Genomic DNA, 21749 nt, shown 5'->3' on the forward strand with positions numbered 1-21749 from the left:
GGTTTTCAGCAGGGGAGGGACATGGTTTGCATTTTGAGAAGTTCCCTGTGGCGGCTGAACAGTCCTACGCAAGACTGAGAACTAGGATACAGGCCCAGTGCTGCGTACGGCATCAGAGCTAGACGGTCCCTCGGGCCCGACCCATTCTCACCCCCTGCCAAAGTGGGAGCAGTACCCTCTCTAAGGCCGGGAAGATGGGCAAGAGGAGGAGGGAACCCGAGACCTCAGTCTGGGGCGAAGCTTGCGTGCAGGACGAGGATGGTGTGTCCGGGGGGCGATGGGTCTGGTGACCGTTGCCAAGGTGACGGGGAAAGGGCTGATGGTTAACCGGAACGGGTAGTGGTTGTCTGGGTGACCAGAGGGGCCCAGGCGAAGGCTGACGGGAGGCCTCGGAGAGTTACCGGGGCGACAGGGTCCGCTGACGGTTGCTAAGGTAACGAGAAGGCGCTGTGTTCCGCCTCCGCGGCTGCAGGCGGGAGAAATGCAGTGCGGTGGGGTGGGGAGGAAGGGAAGCGATCGATTTGATTGGGGGGAGTCCTGGCAATTAAGCCAATAGCGACTCGTAGCTCGGCTGAAGCCCGTCCTCTCAACCTGAACCAATCAGGGCGCGTCTTTCTTCCGGCCGACGGGCTCCGAGAGCGCATCACTTCGCAAGGGAGCCGGCACCCTGAGGGTTTGGACTCGGACAGCTCCGGCTGAGGCCCCTGCCAGGCTCAGCCTCTCCCTCTTGGGGCTCTGAGCTCCCGCCTCCAGACCGCCTTCCATCGTTTACTCCCTCTACATTCATTCATTCATTCATTCATTCATTGATTCATTCATTCATTCATTCACACACGCACTCATTTACTTGTCCCTGCTACCAGTTCTAAGCCGGGGCCCCGCACCAGAGGAGGGACGGGAGAGAAGAAGCCGGGTCGATACTCCCAGCCCTATGTGGTCAGGCCTCAGTGGAATAAGGAAATTGGGGGAAGAGAGGAGACTGCTTGGAGGAGGTGGCCTTAGAGCTCAACCTGACAAGAATGTGCCCCAATCCACGGAAGCCTCTCATTCACGAGTGATTTAGCATTTCTGTGAGACCGGGAGGAAAGTTTGGAAGAGGAAGAAGTGGAATTGCAAAGAGCTTCGAACACCAGGCCAGGAGCTTGGTCCCCAATGTGATGGGGGCCCCAGGGGAAGGTCCGGGACATATCTGTGTGTCTGGAATACTACTTGGGGGTTGGTGAGGGGGCAGGACTAGGGGGGAAGTGTGAGGTTGGGGAGGCCTGGAAGGCGGATGGACATGGTCCAGGCAGTAGAGGATGAGGTCCAAGTCCAGGCACTTGGGGGAGGAGCAGATACACAGGGAAGGCCAGAAACAGGTTTAGAGTATGTTCAATCTGTTGTGGCTGGATCCCTGAGGCAGGAACATAGAAGCCTCTAAGGGGTTAAAGATGAATGGTCCCAGCAAGCATCAGTGTGTGGTGGGACACAAGGTCAGTGAAGCTGGGAGAGAGAGTGAAGTCTCCCGAGAACAGAGAGGAGAACAAGACTGGAGACTGAGCCCTGGAGACCCCCTCAACATCTAAGGGACAGGCAGAGGAGAGAGACCTGGGGGGCGGGGCAGACAGGTGTGAGAGGACTGAGCCATGTAGATCGTGAGGGAGGAAACCTGAGAGTGGGGGCTGAGGACAGCAGGCTTGCATACTCTGAGTGCAGTTAAGCAGGGATGGGAGGGAAGACTAGGGACTCCAGTCGGGAGCCTGGAGGGAACAACTGGCACATTCAAATGGGGCAATTTGAGGCAGGGCTGCTACAGGGATCATATACAGTGGGCAGGGCTTGGGGAAAACATCAGGGATCGATAAGCACTCCTGGAGAGCCATTACTATCTCTGGGTCCCCCTGACTGGGAAAAGGGAAGGAAGGATGTTAGCAGAGCCCAGAGAGAGGTTTGTGTGAACAGGGCCTTTGGTCAAGAGACACAGTGAGTCAAAGTGGTGACCCTACAGGGAAAGATACAGGAGGATTAATATCCTGTTCGCTCCCCTCATCCCCACTTCACCTTCTACCAGTGCCTCCTATTGGCCAAACCCACCTGGAAGCCAGAGGACAAGGATGTCCATTGATACAGCCTGTAGAGGTCAGCCTCTCAGGGCGCGGAACAGTGAAGCAGGGAAGAACAGAGCCAGTGGCGGGGGGGTGAGAGGTGGGGAAGAGGAGCTTGGGGAAGGGGTGTGTGTGTGAGATGAGCACTTGCTGCAGATTTCACTTTATCACGGAAGAGACCTCGACCTGTGGCCAAGGGAGGAAGTAATGAAAAGCCCAGGGAGGTGCTCCCCTTCTCCGAAGCAGGAGGTGGCCAGGGGAGTGGGGAGAGACAAGTATCACACCTGTGGGGAAGAAGGAAGGCAAGTTTCAGGAGCCAGGGAGGCAAGGAGGCAGTTAAAGGACATCAGAGTGCCAAAGTTCAGAGGTGAGCAGGTGGAGATGGGTTCCTGGGTGAGGCCATGGGCAAGGAAGGTTGGAGTGGTCTGGGCCCAGGTCTTATGAGGCCAAGACATCCATTGGATGTTCTGCCCAATGGAGGGTCTTACAGCAGGGAACACCCCACCCCGGCCAAAAGGATGGGGTATGGCCTCCCCTCTTCTGCCTAGAGCTGTAGAGCCAGTAGGTACTTGATTTGACATGAGTTCCCTTCTTTTCACTCCCCTTTCTTCCACATTCAGTCCTCACACCCACTCCTCCTCCAGGAAGCCCCAGCAGCCCCGATCCCTTCCTCTGATCAAGCCCTGATCTAATGGAAGCCAGACATGTCTGTGTTCAGAAAGGGACATCTCAAAGGCTGGCTCTGGGCAGCTTCAGGTTCCAGCTTCTGGGTCTTGCTCTTCCCCTGAGCTGTGTTGGGCACATTCATTCATTCAACTGACAAGTATTTTACCTACTGGATGTCAGGCACTATGTTAGATATTGGGGATCCAGCAGCAAGCAAGACAGAGGTGCGTAGAGCTCAGAATGATGTAGGAGACATGTAGGATCACAAAGTGGGGTAGGAGCTGAGATGGAAGGGACCATGAGAGCCAGAGGAGACCATGGAAAACCTCGGAAGTTTCCCTGGGAGAAGAAATGACAGACCTTTCGGTGTTATCTTTTCCAGCCTTGATCAGATCATCTCCCCTGTGTTGAAACCCTCCAGCGGTGTCTACTGTGCTTTTGATACAATCCCAGACCCTCTGGCCCCTTGGAACTTGGCCCCATCAGTTTCCTTCACTTCCCACCCCTTGCTCACTCTGCACCCAGCACCCTGGCCTCTTTGCTGTTCCTCTTATCCACCCACTCTTTCCTCCTCTGGGCCTTTGCACTTTCTGTTCCCTCTCCCTGGAACGTGCTTCCAGACTGTTTGCCTTGATAGCTTGTTCTCTTCCTCCAGGTCTTAATTCTAATGTTCGCTTGTCAGCGAGGCCTGTCTTGACCCCCTACACTGAAATCTCTCCATCTCTGTCTCACTTGCTGGTTTTTATTTGTTTGTCTTCTTGTTTCTTATCTGTCTCCCCTATCAGAGCAGGAAATGGCTGTCTTTGTCACCTCTACCTATAATAGGGTCTTACACCAAGTAGTTACTCAGTATATGTTTGTCGAATGACTGAACGAAGTGAGGGGAGCTGGCGGGTCAGAATGAGCTGCCAGGTGAAAGGAGTCTTCTGAGTATGAGAAAGGCATTCCTGGCAGTGGGCACAGCCTATGCAAAGACTGGGAAGGCTGGGAGACAGGGAAGGAAAACTGGCGATGTGAGGAGGATGTCACTCTGGATAATGGGGAGCCATGGAGGATTTGAGTGTGAGAGAGCTCCAGAGAGGTAGCAGACAGGACAGCCGGCTGGGTCTGCAGCCCACAGCCCCTGGGGTCCAGCCTTCCCACTCTTGCCCAGGCCCCAGACCCAGCAGCCCTCCTGCCAGTTCTTGTTGGGCTCCCATGGCCCACTGCTGGGGCACGAGGGCCTGGCCCCAGCTTCTGTGTATAGAGAACGGGACTGTGGTCCCAAGGGGACAAGCTGAGGGCACGTTCTCAGGTTCCTGGTCAGCGGGCCTGGGCCCAGCAGCTGTGTCTTGGCCTGGCCCCAGGTCCCGCATCCCTGGGGACTGAGCTCATTGAGGAGAAATGCAGTCCCTGGCCAAGGCGGCAGGCAGGCAGGGGCAGGGGAGACGGCTCAAGCCCACCCCTACCCCCACCACATTGGGAACTGGGCGGCTGCCTGCTGCAAAGCCGTGGGAATGATTGCTCTGAATGTCCTGTCCTCCAAGGATCCAGACACCTTGGGCTATTCCTGCCACCAGGGCTGGAAGGCAGAGCAGAAACCTGGAGAGGGGACCCTCAACTTCTGCCTTGCTAAGTGGGTGCCCTTGGAGTTTTGGGGGCTTCAGAAAGGGACTGGAACACAGTAGGGGCTTTGTATACGTAATTTCCTTTTGTCCCCACTCCCCCCATGCTGTACTCAGCCTGTGTTTTCACCATTACTGCTCTCTCTCCGTTTCTGTCTGCCACAGGTCATTGGATCAGCAGAGTTGCAGGCTTTGGACTTCCTGCCAAGCAAAATGTGTGTACAGGTTCTTGGTTGCTCCTTGTGATGGGGAGTTCAGCACCTCTTAGAGCAGCTATTCCAGCAGAAAGTTCTTTCTTAGATGGGTCAGGGGAGGAGCTAGCCCCACTACTAAAGCCTCTACCTTTGCTCCTGGACCTCCAGATCCTTTTCTGGACCCCCAGACCTCTAGAATGGTACTGAAGAGAGTGGTCTGGGTCCCCTGTGGTGGCTCCTCTGGGCTCAGCATCCCAACTCATTCAGCCACTTCCTGAGTCACCAAGCCCCACTATGCTGCCCCCTCAGTGCCTGACTCATGCTGGGCAATGCCTGACCCCTGAGGAACCTCCAGTATAGAGGGGAGAAAGAGCTGGATACAGACACCCCAAAAGTAAAAAAAAAAAAAAAAAATACATTCTACTAGGAAATGCTTTTGTTTTTTTAACTTTTTTTTTTTAGTGGAAGTACTGGGGATTGAATCCAGGTCCCTGCGCATGCTAAGCACAGGCTCTGCCACTGAGTTTTACTCCCCTTCCCCTCAGGAAATGCATTTTTTAAAGAGAACAAATCTGCTGTGAGTTCCTGCCTGAGAAGGAAGCAAAAGGGTCCTCCTAACTAGCCGGGTGTCCTGGGTAGAAAGAAGAACCTGAGCAAAGGCTGTGAGAGGTCAAAGCCTGCTGGGTGAGGATGGAGCCTGACTCCACCTGATGATGAGGGAGGCGGGAGGAACTGGAGAGGGTCCAAGCCAGGTGAATGAGGGCTCTGAAAGCAGGGGAGGGGGCTTTGGCCTTCCTCCTGGGGTGATGGCCATGGTGGCGGCGGTGGGGACTCACACTATGCCTGCCCCATGGGCCTGGTGACTCAGCACACTCACAGTGAGTCAGGCTATGCCCCTTCTTATGCAACTTTCCTCCTGTTCTCTGCCCAATCCCCACCCTGTCCCCACTACTCTCACTCCACATGGCCTGGAGTCACTCAAGACTTGGGTTCAAATCTCACTCTGGAAAGCACCTGGCAATTCACCATAAGATGGGCAGATACCCACCTCCATGGGGGCTGACCTGTAAGGTGGGCACCATTTACTCCCCTCCTAGATGGGAGCTGCACTCCTAAATTGGGAGTGGCGGAACAACCTCAGTTCCTGTCAGCCTCAGTAGGGCTGGGGGGTCATCTCTGATGCCGGGCCCTGGTCAGTTATTCAGCTTTCACCCTTGGCTTTTCATTCTTCTTTCACTCTAATGGTACTTCTCTGCCTCCTTCATCTTCCTCTTCCAGTGTTTAAAAATCATCCAAAGTATTCATAGATGAATGGATAAGCAAAATGTGGTACAGCCATTCAATGGGACATTACTCAGCTGTGAAAAGGGATGAAGCATGGATTCATGCCCCAACGTGGATGAACATCAAAAATGCTATGCGTAGTGACAAAAGCCAGACACCAAAGGCCACACATGGTATGATCCCACTGGTGTGAAATGTTCATCACAGGTAAATCTATAGAGATGGAAAGCAGATTAATGGCTGCCGGGGGATGGGGGAGGGGGACTGGGGAGTGACTACTGATAGGCACAGGGGTTCCTTCAGGGTTGAGAAGAACATCTTGGAACTAGATGGAGGTGATGGTTGCACTAAATGCCACTCTGTACACTTCACAATGGTAAATAGCTCATTTTATGTTATGTGAATTTTATCTCAATTTTAAAAATTCATCAGAGAAAATCACCAATAAATGCCCAAAATGGGTGAAAGTTTGACAGGCCTCAAGATAGTCATGCAGTTTCAAGGTATCTCCCCACAAGATACTGATATTTATTCATTACAAGGGGAGATGGGGAAGAGAATGGTACCTTTACCACACCTTTACTGAGCCGACTTCTCTTGAGTGATCAAAGTTTAACAGCAGTTAAACATCAGTTAACATCAGTTGGGAACTAACATCAGGTTCCTCCTGACACAACGCACCAGGGAGGACCAGCATCACTTCAGCAATTCCTGCCAGAGACATACAACCTGAACCTGGTCCTGAGGAACCAGCAGGTCAGCCTGCTAAGGGCTGTTCTACAAAACAAATGACCTCGACCCTCCAAAATTGTCAGTGTCACTAACGACAATGAAAGGCTGAGGAACTGATGCAGATTAAAGGACCTCAAGAGACATAACAAGCAAATGTAGCACGTGGTCGACGGGTAGATCCTGACCAGCAAAGAAATATGCTTTAGTGGGTATTACTGGGGCAATGGGAGAACTTTGAATATGGACAGAGGGTGAAAACTGTGGTATGCTTAGATAAGAGAATGCCCTTGATCTTAGGAAACGCATAGTGATGAATTTGGGGGCAAAGGAACATCATGCCTGCAAATTGCTCTCAAAAATATGTACATAATTATAAGACAAATTTGGCAGAATTGGTGAATTTGAATAAATGGCATATGGGAATTGCACTATTCTATGTTTAAATTATTTCAAAATAAAATGTTTAAAAATTGACCAGAGATCTCTGAGGTGCCCATGTGACTATCTCCCACCTTGGTGGCCCCGTGCTCAGCTCGTGTTCAACCGCATTGTGGGTGACCCTCAGGCTCCTCGGTCTTGGCACCTCACCCCCAGTTGATTCCTCCTCCCCACAGTCTCATCACCAAGCCAAATACCTGTGGATCAGTCTGGCCTCTTTCTCCTCCTCCTCCTTCTCAGAGCCAGCCTGACCCCTGACCTGCCCACTCTCCCTCCCTATTTGACTCTGCCCCCTCCTTTTGGGTGCAGACCTGTCCCTTTGCTGGGATGTCTTTCTTCCAGTTCATCCTTCTGGGCGGAGCCCCCCTGAACCCTCCTGGGGGAAGCCCTCCCTGGGGGAGGAAGGTGTACTTTCAGTCCCTGGAACAAAGCCAGACATAGAGCTGGAGCTCTCTCCCTACTTGCTGAATAAATGAAGGAATAAGTAAGCCCCTCCCTCCCAGGCAGAGCCTTCACCAGCCCCTCTGTATGCCCTCCCCAGACCCTGTCCCTCCCTCTGGCCCAGCCCAAAGCCCACAGGGCTGGGGGTGTCTGTGTTTGGCTTTTTCTTCCCCAGACTGAGGGCTCCTCTAGGGCTGGGTTTGGGGCCTTTGTGGGGGTCCCACTCTCACCACAGGGACAGAGCCCAGTCCAAGGTGGCTTTGCAGCATGACTGATTTTGGAAGAGGCAGTTTGATCAAATCCAGCAAGACTGGTTGGAGCGGCAAAGCTGTGTAGGGGCTAGGGTGGGGCTGGGGGGTGGGGTGGACCTTTGGGGGTACACACAGGAAGGGGTTGCTTTCAGGAAGGGCTTAGAGTACGAAGAGATGTAGGTGTTTGCGAGCATGCAGTGAGACACCTGGCTGGTGTCTGAGGGCTGAGGCCTCAAGTATCACCCAAGGCTCAAGGCCTGGCCCAGCCTGAGTTTAGGATTTGTCAGAGGTTTTAAGTCCCCACAAAGCTCTGTGCATGTCTCTGCATTTGCGCATCTTGGCTGTGTTGTTCATGAGCCCTGCAGGACGTGCCTGGCTTCAGTTGCGAGGTGTGTGTATGGGGGTGTCTGTGTTTGTGTCCTGGCTCTGTGTCCCGGCTCTGGATGTGTGTTGGGGAGTAGGGAGTGTTTAGGACGCTGGGTGTGTCGGTCATTGCGGGTTGGGCCCGCGTCTCACCGCATAGCGGGCCTGAGTTTTCGAGAGGGTCTGCGGGTCCCAGGCTGCGTGGGTGGAGGGTGGGCAGGGACCCCGGGAGGCCGGGCCGGGGGCGGGGGAGCTCAGGGCCGGCCCTGGGGCGGGGCGAGCGGCCCAGGGTTGGGGGCGGGGTGGCCCTGGAGTCTCACTTCAGCGAAGTTGGCGGCGCGGAGGCTGGCCCCGGACGCGCCCGGAGCCCAGGGAAGGAGGGAGGAGGGAGGGAGGAGGGAGGGTCGCGGCCGGCCGCCATGGGGCCGGGGCCCCGGGGCCGCCGCCGCCGCCGTCGCCCGATGTCGCCGCCGCCACCCCTGCCGTCCGTGCGGACGCTGCCCCTATTGCTGCTGCTAGCGGGGCTGGGGGCTGCAGGTGAGGGGCTGGGACCTGGCGGGCGGGATGGGGTGGGTGGTGGGGGAAGGGTAAGAACGGAGTGCAAGGAAGGCCCCCCCGAGTCTGGGGCTGGGGGTCCTGGGAACCAAGGACCAGAGAACAGGGGCAGGGAGTGCAGGAGCTCGGGCACTGTGTGCCAGTCCCAGGGGCCAGGGACTCAGAACTGGGAATGTAGAGGGGAGTCAGGACCCCAGAGGCCCGAGGAACTGGGGCCCAGGAGAGATCTGGGCTGGGAATGAAGGGACTCAGGAGTCCGGGACTGAGAGCTCGAGGTGCGGGGATTAGCGGGGGGTAACCAAGAGTCCGAGGCTCTCTCACAACCCACGCCCGTCTGGAGTCCTGGGAAGGTCACGATTGGAACCCAAGTACCCCCAGGCCGGTGGCCCCTCGCACACAACCCCCCTCCTTCAACACTCCGGGCAGGCCTGGCCGGGCGGGGGGCGGGGAGGGGGCGCGAAGTTCTCGGAGGTCTAAACTCGGAGAAAACTTCCCAGGCCGGAGCGCGGCAAGACCCGGAGCCGGAGCTGGAGCTGGAGCCAGAACGGCGCCCGCGCCCCTTACCCCGCCCGCGGCCCCGCTCCCTCCCTGGCCGCCGGGACCTGGCGGCCCCGGGACCCAGTCCCCGCCTTGGGAAGGGAGCGGAGGGCAGGGGGCGAGAGCCCACGTGCTCTTCTCCCGCTCCAGCGCCCCCTCCCCGCAGCCTGAGCCCCTCCCCAGCCCGCCGGGGGGCCCCCGCCCCTCCCCCTCTCCGCTCTCCCCTCCCCCGCCCGGGACAATGGCCGCGCCGTCTAGACACCCCCTCCCCCCGGCCGGCCTAGCTCTTTCTTTGCCAGACAAAGCGGGACGGCGGCGGGGCCGGGAGGGGGCTGCGGGGGCGCAACCCCCCAAGGGAGGACTGGCCGCCAGAGGAGGGACGCGGGCCGAGTGGCCCTGACCCGGGTCCCTAGGCGCTGCTGTGGGACTCGGCGCTGGGAGGGGTGGGGGTTGCGGGAGGGAACCAGCCTCCTCAGCCCGGCCCGGGGCCAGTGGTGGGGCAGGACTGGGCAGGAGCAGCCGCCTTCGTGAGGCCAGTGCACACACACACATGGCCTGTCACACACTCAGGCACACACAATCCTGGATCACACGTGCGGAGATGCCGACGTGCACACGAGCACACACAGGCAGAGAGTCCACACAGAATACACCCACAGATGTGCACACCCAGCTCACACATGCTCACACATGCATGCACAGTCACACATGTTTACACTTACTGTGCACCACAGTCCAAGGCCTCACACACACTGCCTGCACACATTCAGGTCCACACAGACAGATGCAAGGACATGCCTGCAGCCAGCTCATATACATGCAGGCCAATGGGCACTTTCAACCCACACACGGACACACCCATGCAAACACAGGTCACACACAGACACACAGATGTATTCCCAGATACGTGGTTCACATACATGGACACACAATAAGTTCCAGCCTACAAATATTTCATACACATCTCTACACCCATGCAGATCATGAAAACGCACATGTGGCTCACAGGGCCCACAGCTCAGCAAGTCCCATGGCTTGTGTCATGTGGCCCCCAGTGTGAGTTTACAAACACCCATTGGTCCCTGTCTGGGTAGTAGTGTCATGTCCGCTTGTCCCCCAAGGAAGGGGACACAAGCCAAGTAGCTGCATTCTCTTGTGCAGCTTAACTTGTTCTGTCTCTCACTCTCTCCCTTTTTTATCTCTCTCTCTTTCCTTCCCTCCTTCCCTCTGGGTCTGCCTGCTTCTGGTTTTCTCTCTTCTATCTCTCTGTGTTCCTCATCTTCTCCACCCCTCTTTCACACAGGCACAAACGGGCACACAGACATGCAGTGGCCCCACACCTGCTGGCACACACAAGTCTCCACTGGCTCACACCCCGCCACACCCCTGACCATCTGACAGTTAGACTGGGTCACACCCCAGAGGGACACAGCCCTCAGGGATGGGGACGCTGGACAGAGCAGTACACACCTTATGCCAGCTGCCCCTCCCTTCAACACATACCCTATCCCTGCAACACCCAGTTCTGGCTGCACATGGAGGACATGCCTTGGCTTCTCTCTTCAGAGCTAGCATGCAGGCCTGCCCAGCTGGAGAAGATGCCCAGCATCAGGGGAAGAAAGATCCATGGTCCCAAGACTCCCCACCCCTGCCCCCTTCACAACCCCAGGATCTGGGCACACAGTCCCAGATCTCCCTTCCACACTCGGCAGCACCCTCACTTCCTGTCTTAGCACCACCACCCCCATTCTGGCAGCTTCTGAGCCTCACATCTGGCACTAGTCAGCCCCTCCTCCTGCCCACCCCTGCCTTGTGGTTCCCAGGGCTCGAGCTGGCAGGGACAGCTGCAACCCCAACAGCTGGGGCCGGGGCGGGGGTGGGGGGGTCGTGGGAACTGTGGATGGGGGTGCTCCCGGTACTCAAAGAGACGCCCCCAGCCTGGCGCAGCTGTTGCCTGAGGGAGGAAAGGAGGGAGTCTCACTCTGGGCTGGGGTTCCTGGGTGCCTGCCTGACCCCCCTACCTTCCTTCACCCCCACCCAGCCCCCCCTTGCCTGGATGGAAGTCCGTGTGCCAATGGAGGTCGCTGCACCCAGTTGCCCTCCCGGGAGGCTGCCTGCCTGTGAGTGCCTGGCTCTGAGCCATCAGTGGGCCCGGTGTGGGGAGGCGGTCTGTCTTCTCTCCCCATCCCCCACCTCCGTGTTCATCATGGATGCTTCTACCACTTCCTACATGTGTGTGGCTTGGTCAACCCCTTGTTTCCTCATTGGATCGAGCAAAGTTAGAAGCAGAGGCTCTGGAGTCTGTCTGTCCTGGTTCAAATCCCACATCACATTGCTGACTGCCTGGGACTTAAACTCTTTAAGCCTCAGTGTCCTAGTCTGGAAAATGGGCCCAACAACCCCAACTTCACAGAGTTCTCGGTTGCCTAAGGTCACGTGTAAATCCCCTGGTGGAGGTAGTTATTATTTAATCAATAAATCTTAAGGGACCAGTGGCGGTAGCTTGGCAGTAGTGGGTAAGTGGGTACAGCATCTGCACCTTCCCACATCCCAAGATTTAGTGGCAGGGGCACAGGAGCCCTGCTCTGCCTCTTTCTTGCTGTATGACCTTGAGTTAGTAGTCACTTTCCCATTCTGAACCTCATTGATCTGTGAATGAGGGTACTTCTCCTTGGCTTGTGGCAAGAATGCAGTTGTTGGATAATACAAGGAAAGGCAGAGGGTTGGGGGAGCAGGGCAGGGCCTGAGAAATTGCTGAGCAGAAGCAAACAGAGCTCAGTTTGAATTCTCGGCTCTTGGATACCTTGAGCAAGTGCTTTGAGCTCTCTGAGCCTCAGTTTTTGCATCTGGAAGATGGGGCAAGAATAGTCCCTTTATGGGGTTGATTGTAAAAATTAAAAGAGACTTTTCATATGGGGAATGCAGCATAATGCTGGGCATAGAGTGAGTGCGCAATAAATGAGATTATTATTATTAGGAATAATAATAATGGTAGGGACACTGGAAATAGATGCCAAAAGGGAGATCGTCTCAAGGTTATGGGGAAATGTTTGGTTCCTTTTATAATATTGTCATTAATAATAGCAGGTCACCCAGTAGCCATTCATCTATTCATTAATGTATACACTGATTCAGCAAGTGTGCCAGACCCAACTTGGGTAGGTCTGGGGTGATTTGAGAGCCCTTTTGAAGTTACACACACACTTTGGAGCCCCACTTTGGATCACCTGGGTAGGGGTCTTAGCCTGGCTGAGCGGATTACGCGGGTTGGGAGTTTGCGGTGGTGGGAGTCGGGGGGGGGGGGGGAAAGTGTGGCCTTACCTGGAGCCACTCACCTGGGAGGCCAGGCCACCGGGGCCGGGCGCCTGCGCAGTGGAGCTCCGCGCCTGGAATGCTGCCGACAGGTGAAAGCGCCCGCGGCTGCCCCGCCCCCCGACAGGTGAATCACTGGCGCGCGCGTCCGCCCGGAGTCCGGATCTCCCGGAGTGGAGCGGGCTCAGTCCCCAGAGCTGGGCCGTGGGAACCATACCCCACACCCCCCTCCCCACACCCTAGTCTCCTTCAAGGTCCCAAATACTCGTGTCCTTTCAGGGGCGCCCCAATCTATCACCCCTCCATGAATTCCCTAACTCTCCCTTTTAAAGCAGGCTCCCAAACCCTTGTCTCTGTCTCCTAGTCCTCGCCTCTCGGGCCAGTCCCCCCACCAAGTGCGCGCTCCCCGCTGCCCCCGCCCCCCCGCCCCCGTCGGTCTCCCGCAAAGCCCAGGCAGTTGGGCGGGGCGCGGGCGGAGGCTGAAACCAGCCCGACCGGTCGGCAGGGGCGCGGGGCGCAGAGCGTGGGAACTCGCCCGCGGCGCCGGGAGGGGGCCGCGCAGCCACGCCTTGCCTGACTGGGTTGGCGGGGGCGGGGGGGACCCTCAGTCTTCCGCGCCCAGCTTAGCGCGCCCCCTCCCGGCGCGCAGTCGTGGCTGCGGTCCTTGCCCTGCGGGCCTTTGGGGAGGGGGCTTGGAAGTTGGGTTCTCCCCTTCTAACACCATCTGCACCCCTACCCGTCCATGCCCCGACTTGTTTCGCTGGGGCCTGGGGTGGGGGGATCTTGTGGGTGACGCTAAGGACTGAGTCAGCTACTTAAGTTTAGCCGCAAGCCAGAGGGAGGAACGGGCGCGAGGGATGGGTAGCGTCGGGGGCAGGGCCTGGACCCTCTTGCTTCTCCAAGCCCCTCCCTCTGACTCCACCCTTTGGAGCTTTCCAGTCTGAAGTCCAGCACTCATATTTCCCTCACACTCGAGGTTGCCTTGGTGGGTTTGGGGAGTGGGCTGCAGGCGGAAGGGCGTCCCCCAGCAAGAGGGCTCCAGCATTGGTGTCCACCTCCTCCCCGCAACGGGGATATATGTGTCCCCAGGGAAGAAGCTGAGGATTTGTGAGGGGTCTTCCTGTCTGTCCATGTGAGGGTCGCCCCCCATATCCGAGAAAGAGGCTATGGGGTGGTGTCTGAATGTTGGCCAGGCCAGTACACAGTGTTGGGATGTCCCTCTGTATCTGTGTCTGTTTCGGGGTCTGTCTGTGTGCCTGGGTGGTTGTCTTCTGGAGTCTGAGATTTTGCATTTGCTGTTTTCTCTGCCTGGAATGCTCCTCCCCCATAGCCTCTACTTCCATCTGTGAAAATATAGTATTTGCCCCCGCCCACCACCATCCTCCTTATCTTGTGTCTTTTGTTTCCTGGGGCCACTGCAGCGAGTTACCACAAACTGGGGGGTTTAAAACAACAGAAATTTATTCTTGCTCACAGTTCTGGAGGCCAGAAGTCAAGGTGTTGGCAGCCACAGTCTCTCCAAAGGTTTTAGGGGAGAGTCCTTCCTTCCCTCTCCCAGCTTCTAGAAGCTCCAGGTGTTCCTTGGCTTGTGGGTGCCACACTCCAATCTCGGCCTCGCTCTTCACATGCCCTTCTCTTTCTCTCAAGTCTCCCTCTGCCTTTCTCTTGTGATGACACTTATCATTCAATTTAGGGCTCACTTGGATGCAAGCCAGGATGATCTCATCTTGACATCCATCACTTAATTACATCTGCAATGACTTTTTTTCCAAATAAGGTTATAGTCACAGGTTCTGGGATATGGACATGTCTTTTCTGGGGCCACCACTCAACCCACTACATCCTTCATGGCCTTCATGGCCCTCAGCAACCCCCGCCCCGCCACTTCCGGCATGTTGTTTCTTTTTTCCTTTTACCCTTTTCTTTTCCTTTCTTTCTTTCTTTCTTTCCTTTTTTTGTATTTTTGGGGGAGGTAATCCGGTTTATTTATTTATTTTTTAATGGAGGTGCTGTAGATTGAACCCAGGACCTCATGCATGCTAGGCAGGCATTCTACTACCGAGCTACCGCCGCCCCTCATGTTGTTTATTAATGCATTATTTGCATATCTTCTCTTCGCCAGAGCTGGCTGTGAGCATCAAGAGGGTAGGGACTACTTTTATTGTGTTTGCGGCTGTATTCCTATTGCTAAGAACACAGTAGGTGCTCAGTGCTATTAGCTGCCTGGATGAATGAGTGGGCGTGTTTGCCTGTGTGTTTCTTGTCTGTTTTGTGCGTATCTCTGGGTTTGGGGCTGTCCTGCCCTGACTTCCCCCACCGAGCCATTTCTGCCCACAGGTGCCCACCGGGCTGGGTGGGTGAACGGTGCCAGCTGGAAGACCCCTGCCATTCGGGCCCCTGTGCTGGCCGTGGCGTCTGCCAGAGCTCGGTGGTGGCGGGCACTGCCAGGTTCTCCTGCCGCTGCCCCCGAGGCTTCCGAGGTAAGAGAGGGTCTGGAGGGGAGCCTGAGACAAGCAAAGGTGTGGGCAGCCCAAGCTCACCCTTTCTGGTTCCCTCCAGGCCCAGACTGCTCCCTGCCGGACCCCTGCCTCAGCAGCCCCTGTGCCCATGGTGCCCGCTGCTCGGTGAGCCCCGAAGGCCGCTACGTCTGCTCCTGCCCACCTGGCTACCAGGGCCGCAGCTGCCGAAGCGACGTGGACGAGTGCCGAGTGGGCGGGCCCTGCCGTCACGGTGGCACCTGCCTCAACACGCCTGGCTCCTTCCGCTGCCAGTGCCCAGCTGGCTACACAGGGCCACTGTGTGACAACCCTGCCGCGCCCTGTGCTCCCTCACCATGCCGGAACGGGGGCACCTGTAGGCAGAGTGGCGACCTCACCTATGACTGTGCCTGCCTTCCTGGTGAGGGAGCTGTACCCAGGGGAGACAGCAGAGGTGGGGGGACAGCCGACTAGCCAGGAAGTGACCCTACTTGCTTCCTCCTCCCATGCTAGGGTTCGAGGGCCAGAACTGTGAGGTGAATGTGGATGACTGTCCGGGGCACCGATGCCTAAATGGGGGGACATGTGTGGACGGTGTCAACACCTACAACTGCCAGTGCCCTCCCGAGTGGACAGGTGAGCAGTGGGACTGGAGGGAAGACCTCAGGTGGGACATGCGCTGGTGTCTGGACTGGGGCATCTTTGTTCCACAGGCCAGTTCTGCACAGAGGACGTGGATGAGTGTCAGCTGCAGCCCAATGCTTGCCACAACGGGGGCACCTGCTTCAACACGCTGGGTGGCCACAGCTGCGTGTGCGTCAACGGCTGGACAGGCGAGAGCTGCAGTCAGAATATTGATGACTGTGCCACGGCCGTCTGCTTCCACGGGGCCACCTGCCATGACCGCGTGGCCTCCTTCTACTGTGCCTGCCCCATGGGCAAAACTGGTGAGTGGCTGTTTTCCCTGGAGGCAGCAGGGAGTCGTTGATGGTTCTTGAGTGGGGGCAAGGATGGAGTCTGACTTGAGTGTTAGAATGATTATGGTGGAAGCTGGATTTGGGGTAAAGGGTGAGCCTGGGGGAGGCCTGGGAGGAGGCTGGCAAACAGTCCAGGGCAGAAGCCATAGGACTGGAGAGCTAAATCTTTGGAAGTGGCAAAGGTCAGAGAGGGTGTTTGGGAGCGGGACTTGGAAATGGAGAGGCAGAGGGTACTGCAGAAGCAAAGACTTGAGCATAGGACCCTTTTATAATCAGAAAAAGGGTCAACAGATTTAAAAACAATATGTAGATGTTTCCAGCTTATTTTCAAATGGTTACAGTAGTTGAATCTAGGTGGTAGGTATATGAATAAACTTTACTGTATGTTTGAATTTTTCATTTATTATGAAAAAACCTGTATGAATTTTTCATAATAAATGATTGGGGGGAAATAGCTACTAAGAACACTGCTGGTTAATAAAAACCAAAACCAAAACCAAAACACCAAACAATATTTGGCGGTTTGGGACTTTTGGGCAGAGCTGGGGTGGGGGGGTCTGCCCTTGACCTCTGCCTGTTCCTTCCCAGGGCTTCTGTGTCATCTGGATGACGCCTGCGTCAGCAACCCCTGTCACGAGGATGCTATATGCGACACGAACCCGGTGAATGGCAGGGCCATCTGCACCTGTCCACCTGGTTTCACAGGCGGGGCGTGTGACCAGGATGTGGATGAATGTTCCATCGGTGAGGGGGCGCTGTCTGAGAGTAGGGAAGGAGGGGAGGGGCAGGTTATCAGCTGCCCGCGCCCTTACTGGCTATGACTACTCCTGCAGGAGCCAACCCATGTGAGCACCTAGGCCGGTGCGTGAACACACAGGGCTCCTTCCTGTGCCAGTGTGGCCGTGGCTACACTGGTCCGCGTTGTGAGACCGACGTCAATGAGTGCCTCTCTGGGCCCTGCCGCAATCAAGCCACGTGCCTCGACCGTATAGGCCAATTCACCTGTATCTGCATGGCAGGTGTGTGGTGGGCATGGCTGGGGCAGGGCCTGAGAAAAGGCAGCAGGCTGCAGGGGTGGGGAGGGGAGCAGGAGGGGGAGGACCTGGAACTGGGATCCTGAGAGATTGAAGCCTGGGATGAGGTGGAGGCAGAGCTAAAGCAGAATCTTCTTCGAGGCTGTTGGCAGGTCAAGTGGAGTCAGTAGAACCTCATGGGAGTGGAATCTGGGACTTAGGACCCACTGAGGGGCGGGAGAGACAAGAGGGCAGGACCAGGGTCTGGAGTAGGGGTCGAGGTGGAGCCTGCAGACAGCCCTGCACTGATGCTGGGGTGGGACTGAAGCTGGACACAAGGCTATGGTGGGCCCTGGGGCTGGGAACTGGGGACAGGCATCATCTGAGGACTGGAGAGGGAAGGGATGGTCTGAAGGCAAGGCCCATATGGAGTCTCATAAGCCTTGAACCATTTGGGACCACAGCAGGATGGAGGTCCAACCTAAGTCTGAAAACTGAATCTAGGGTTGGGCTGGGGGCAAGGCCAAGACTCAGGGGAACTGTCTATGAGTGGGGAGGGGTGTATCTCCCCCCTTGCTCTCCCTTTGGACCAGAGGCTAAGCCCCGCTGCCTAATCCCCCTTCCTCTACCTCTAGGCTTCACAGGCACCTATTGTGAGGTGGACATGGACGAGTGTCAAAGCAGCCCATGTGTCAATGGCGGGGTCTGCAAGGACAGAGTCAATGGCTTCAGCTGCACCTGCCCCTCGGGTAAGGACTCTGGGCCAGAGAGCCTGAAAAAGATGTGTCCCTGCAGGGGCAAAGGCTCCAGGGTGGGACCTGATAAGGCCATGTTAGTGGATAACTGTTATAACAGAAACCGCCTTATGCAAAACATTGACATTAATTTAAAACGAAGTAAATGACATTAAGTTAAAACCACCCAAATAAGGCAGCGCTGGTGAGGGGTGACCGCTCTGACCCTATCTGGGCCCCTGTTCATCCCACACTCCTCACTCCAGGCTTCAGCGGGGCTATGTGTCAGCTGGATGTGGACGAGTGCGCCAGCACACCCTGCCGGAACGGAGCCAAGTGCGTTGACCAGCCTGATGGCTACGAGTGCCGCTGCGCAGAGGGTGAGGGCGGGCCAATGACAGGCCGGCGAGAATCTGGAGGCGGGCCTAGTGGGGAAGAGGGCCAATAATAGCCTTGGGGAAAAGTTGGGAGCAGGGCTGCAGCAAGGCAGCACCCGAGCAGGGCCAATGACAAAGCCAGGAGCCAATGATGGACGTAAGCAGAGGTAAGGCTAGGGGTGGGGCCAAAGGGTCTCGCAGGATAGGTGTGCACTTAATTAGACGGGGCAGGTCCTATCCCCTCCATCCCCAGGCAGCTCCCATATGTCCCTATTTCCAGTGGAGGGCGAGGCAAATCAGGGCTAATGGTGTGAAGATTGGAAGTAGGGTCACGCAAGTAGGGGTAAGATTTAATTATGGAAGGGTCCTGGCCAGGAACCAGTCTTGCAACTTGTAGCTGGATGAAACGGAGTCCAGCTGGGGGTGGGGGTGGGGGTGGGACCTGAGATGAACCCGCCTCCTGTTGGCTCGATGGGCAGGGTCTGAGGAAGAGCTAAGCCACGATTAGGCACAGGCCATAGCTCTGGGCAGGACCTTGGCAAGTGGGTGGAATCTGACCCTCTGGCCCCACAGGCTTCGAGGGCACAGTGTGTGAGCGCAACGTGGATGACTGCTCGCCAGACCCATGCCACCACGGACGCTGTGTGGATGGCATCGCCAGCTTCTCGTGCGCCTGTGCCCCGGGCTACACCGGCACTCGCTGTGAGAGCCAGGTGGACGAGTGCCGAAGCCAACCCTGCCGCCATGGGGGCAAATGTCTAGACCTGGTGGACAAATACCTCTGCCGCTGCCCTCCCGGCACCACAGGTGGGTCTGGGGGCTGGGCTGGGGCAGGAACAGTACATCTGGTGGGGCACAGAGGGTCTGGGAATGGTGCTCCTGGCATGGCACAGTGGTGGCTACCCCTGCCACGTTCCCTTCCTCAGGTGTGAACTGTGAGGTGAATATCGATGATTGTGCTAGCAACCCCTGCACCTTTGGAGTCTGTCGGGACGGCATCAACCGCTATGACTGTGTCTGCCAGCCTGGCTTCACAGGTGGGCCAGTGGCTGCCAGGGCAAGGGGGTCTTTATAGAAAGAGAGTGAAATCACCCATCTTTCTTGGCCGGGTTTTGCCCCTCTCTTTGCACATGCTTGTCCAACGAGATTGTCCACACTTTGCTCTGAGGTCGTGCTTTCTCTCATTGGCATGTTATCCCCATATTGGCTCAAGATGATCCTGAAACTTACATGAGGGTGTTCAGGTTCAGGGATTGAGGTGTTTCTGAGTGGGGCCAAGGTAATCCTTGGTGGAAATGAAAGTGACTTCGTGTAAGTTTAGGGATGAGGCTGATTTGGGGCAAGGCATCTCTGGGTTGAGGAGGTGGCTGTCTTAATTTATAGAAGAGCTCGTGTGTTATGAAGAAAAATGAGATTGTCCTGCTCAAAGGTCTTGCTGTGCTAAATGGGGCAAGGTTGTCCCTCCCTGGCTGGCTTGGCCATCCTTGTCCTGGGACGAGGTTGTCTGTGTGCTCCCCAGGGCCTCTCTGCAATGTGGAGATCAACGAGTGTGCGTCCAGCCCGTGCGGAGAGGGAGGCTCCTGCGTGGATGGGGAAAACGGCTTCCGCTGCCTCTGCCCACCTGGCTCCCTGCCCCCACTGTGCCTCCCCCCAAGCCATCCCTGTGCCCAAGAACCCTGCAGTCATGGCGTCTGCCATGATGCGCCCGGAGGGTGAGGCCTCTCCCCAACCCCTGACCTCACCCCTGCCTCCCTGCCCTCCTGCCAGCCCTGACTGCCTCCCCCTCCAGGTTCCGCTGTGTGTGTGAGCCTGGCTGGAGTGGCCCTCAGTGCAGTCAGAGCCTCGCTCGAGATGCCTGTGAATCCCATCCCTGCGGGGCAGGCGGCACTTGTACCAGCGACGGAACGGGTTTCCACTGCACCTGTCCCCCTGGTGTCCAGGGTGTGTGTCCCCACCTCCCCTCCCCAGGCCCTCCTCCTCCCTTCTTCATTCTCATTTCCCTTATGCTCCACCCTCTCTTCCTCCTCTGCATTTGCCCTTTTTATTTTTTCCTCCCCCACCCCTACCCAGGAGCTTGGGAGGTGTGTATCCAGGTGGGGACCCTGGGGGGAGATGGGAAGAAGGAATCTCTCAAGACTATCTCACCCTGCCTGCCCATTACAGGCCGTCAGTGTGAGCTGCTGTCCCCCTGCACCCCAAACCCCTGTGAGCATGGGGGCTACTGCGATTCCGGCCCGGGCCAGCTGGCTGTCTGTTCCTGCCCCACTGGTTGGCAAGGTACACCAGCTGCTTCTTCCTCCTCCTCTCCTTCACCTCCTCTGCCCCCTGCCCCATACTGGGTGATGCTGGGGACCCAGAGAGGTGCTCATCCCTGGCCCTGCCTTTTAGGGGAGCTTCCTTCTGGGAAGAAACAGAGCTAGACACAGACAGTTGCAGCCCATGTGGTCAGTTCTGGAGAAGAGGAAGGGACATGGGGAAGCTAGGGCTCATGCTGAGAGTTTGGGGACAGCTTCCTGGAGGAGCAGACATGAATCACAGAATGCATTCGCCACCCACTGAAACAAGGAGAAGGCAGTTCCGGAACAGCATGTGCAGGACGCCTAGAGGCAAACTGTTCTTGCTTTCACCCATCTCAGTCTTCAGGTTCTTCCTGAGCACCAGGTACCCTCAGACCCTACCCTGCACCCTCTAATCCTGAATGTTATTTTCCTCCCCACTCCCAGGCCCACGATGTCAGGATGATGTGGATGAGTGTGCCAGCCCCTCACCCTGTGGTCCCCATGGTACCTGCACCAACCTGGCAGGGAGTTTCAGCTGTACCTGCCAAGAGGGCTACAGTGGCCCTTCCTGTGATCAGGACATCGATGATTGTGACCCCAGTGAGTTCAGGGGAGCTCTTGTCAGGGTGCTGCCCTAGGGAACATGTATCTCAAGCTCCTACTGTGTTCCTAGCATTTCAATTCTGTGCTTTCATTTCATCTTCACAGTTCTCTTACTTTCCCTGTTCTACTCATGAGAACTGAGGCCCCACAGAGGTTAAGTGACTTGCCCATGGTCATGCAGCAGGTAGAGGGATGAGCTGGGATAGGAGCACAGGTCTGTTGGACTCTGAAGCCTATAGACTGCCTCTGGCAGCTGACAAGTTAGGACTGTGTGTAAAGTATGAGATAACAGGCCCCTGGCGAGTCTCTAGGAGCACTGATCCATAGTCAAAAAATGCAATCTATATATGAATTAAATTTTAGGTAATAGTCCCATTAAAAAGGAAACAAAACAAAACAAAAAACAAAACAAAAAAGGAAACAAAACAGGTGATATGAAATTTAAACAATTTATTTAATCTCATACGTAAAAATATTGTCATTTCAACATGTAATCCATATAAAATTATCGAGATTGTTTACATTCTTTTTCCTTTTTCTTCATACTAAGTCCTCCCAATTTGAAATCGAGTGTCTATTTTACACTCATAGCATATCTCAAATTGGACCAGCCACACGTCAAGGGCTCAAGAGCCACATGTGGCCAGTGGCCACCATACTGGCCAGCACAGGTCAGAGGGAGGAGGCTTCCTGTGCTGAGCCCAGGAATTAAGCAGACACAACTAGCAGCTAAAGGCTCAAAGGAGCCTTTTTTGGCTCCTCCAACTCCGTCCCCCTTCCACATAGGTGAGGTTTCCAGATAATGGTGGGGACGAGGCCACAGAGAGG

General features: G+C 56.2%; 1 protein-coding gene across 1 annotated transcript in view; it reads left to right on the forward strand.

Annotated features, from left to right (window-relative positions):
• Nucleotides 1-8409: 8409 nt before the first annotated feature.
• Nucleotides 8410-21749, forward strand: part of NOTCH3 (notch receptor 3) — a 31224-nt gene continuing 17884 nt past the window's right edge. Inside the window, exons 1-16 of the mRNA XM_072947494.1 lie at nucleotides 8410-8594; nucleotides 11191-11269; nucleotides 14799-14941; nucleotides 15021-15359; nucleotides 15452-15574; nucleotides 15652-15885; nucleotides 16504-16659; nucleotides 16749-16934; nucleotides 17564-17677; nucleotides 17929-18042; nucleotides 18613-18846; nucleotides 18966-19076; nucleotides 19559-19751; nucleotides 19829-19980; nucleotides 20203-20316; nucleotides 20763-20918. Of these exons, the coding sequence (XP_072803595.1) occupies nucleotides 8477-8594; nucleotides 11191-11269; nucleotides 14799-14941; nucleotides 15021-15359; nucleotides 15452-15574; nucleotides 15652-15885; nucleotides 16504-16659; nucleotides 16749-16934; nucleotides 17564-17677; nucleotides 17929-18042; nucleotides 18613-18846; nucleotides 18966-19076; nucleotides 19559-19751; nucleotides 19829-19980; nucleotides 20203-20316; nucleotides 20763-20918 (2566 nt within the window). The 5' untranslated portion in view covers nucleotides 8410-8476. The remainder of the gene's footprint in view (nucleotides 8595-11190; nucleotides 11270-14798; nucleotides 14942-15020; nucleotides 15360-15451; nucleotides 15575-15651; nucleotides 15886-16503; nucleotides 16660-16748; nucleotides 16935-17563; nucleotides 17678-17928; nucleotides 18043-18612; nucleotides 18847-18965; nucleotides 19077-19558; nucleotides 19752-19828; nucleotides 19981-20202; nucleotides 20317-20762; nucleotides 20919-21749) is intronic.

The sequence above is a fragment of the Vicugna pacos genome, chromosome 22, assembly GCF_048564905.1.
Source record: "Vicugna pacos chromosome 22, VicPac4, whole genome shotgun sequence".
NCBI classification, from domain to species: domain Eukaryota; kingdom Metazoa; phylum Chordata; class Mammalia; order Artiodactyla; family Camelidae; genus Vicugna; species Vicugna pacos.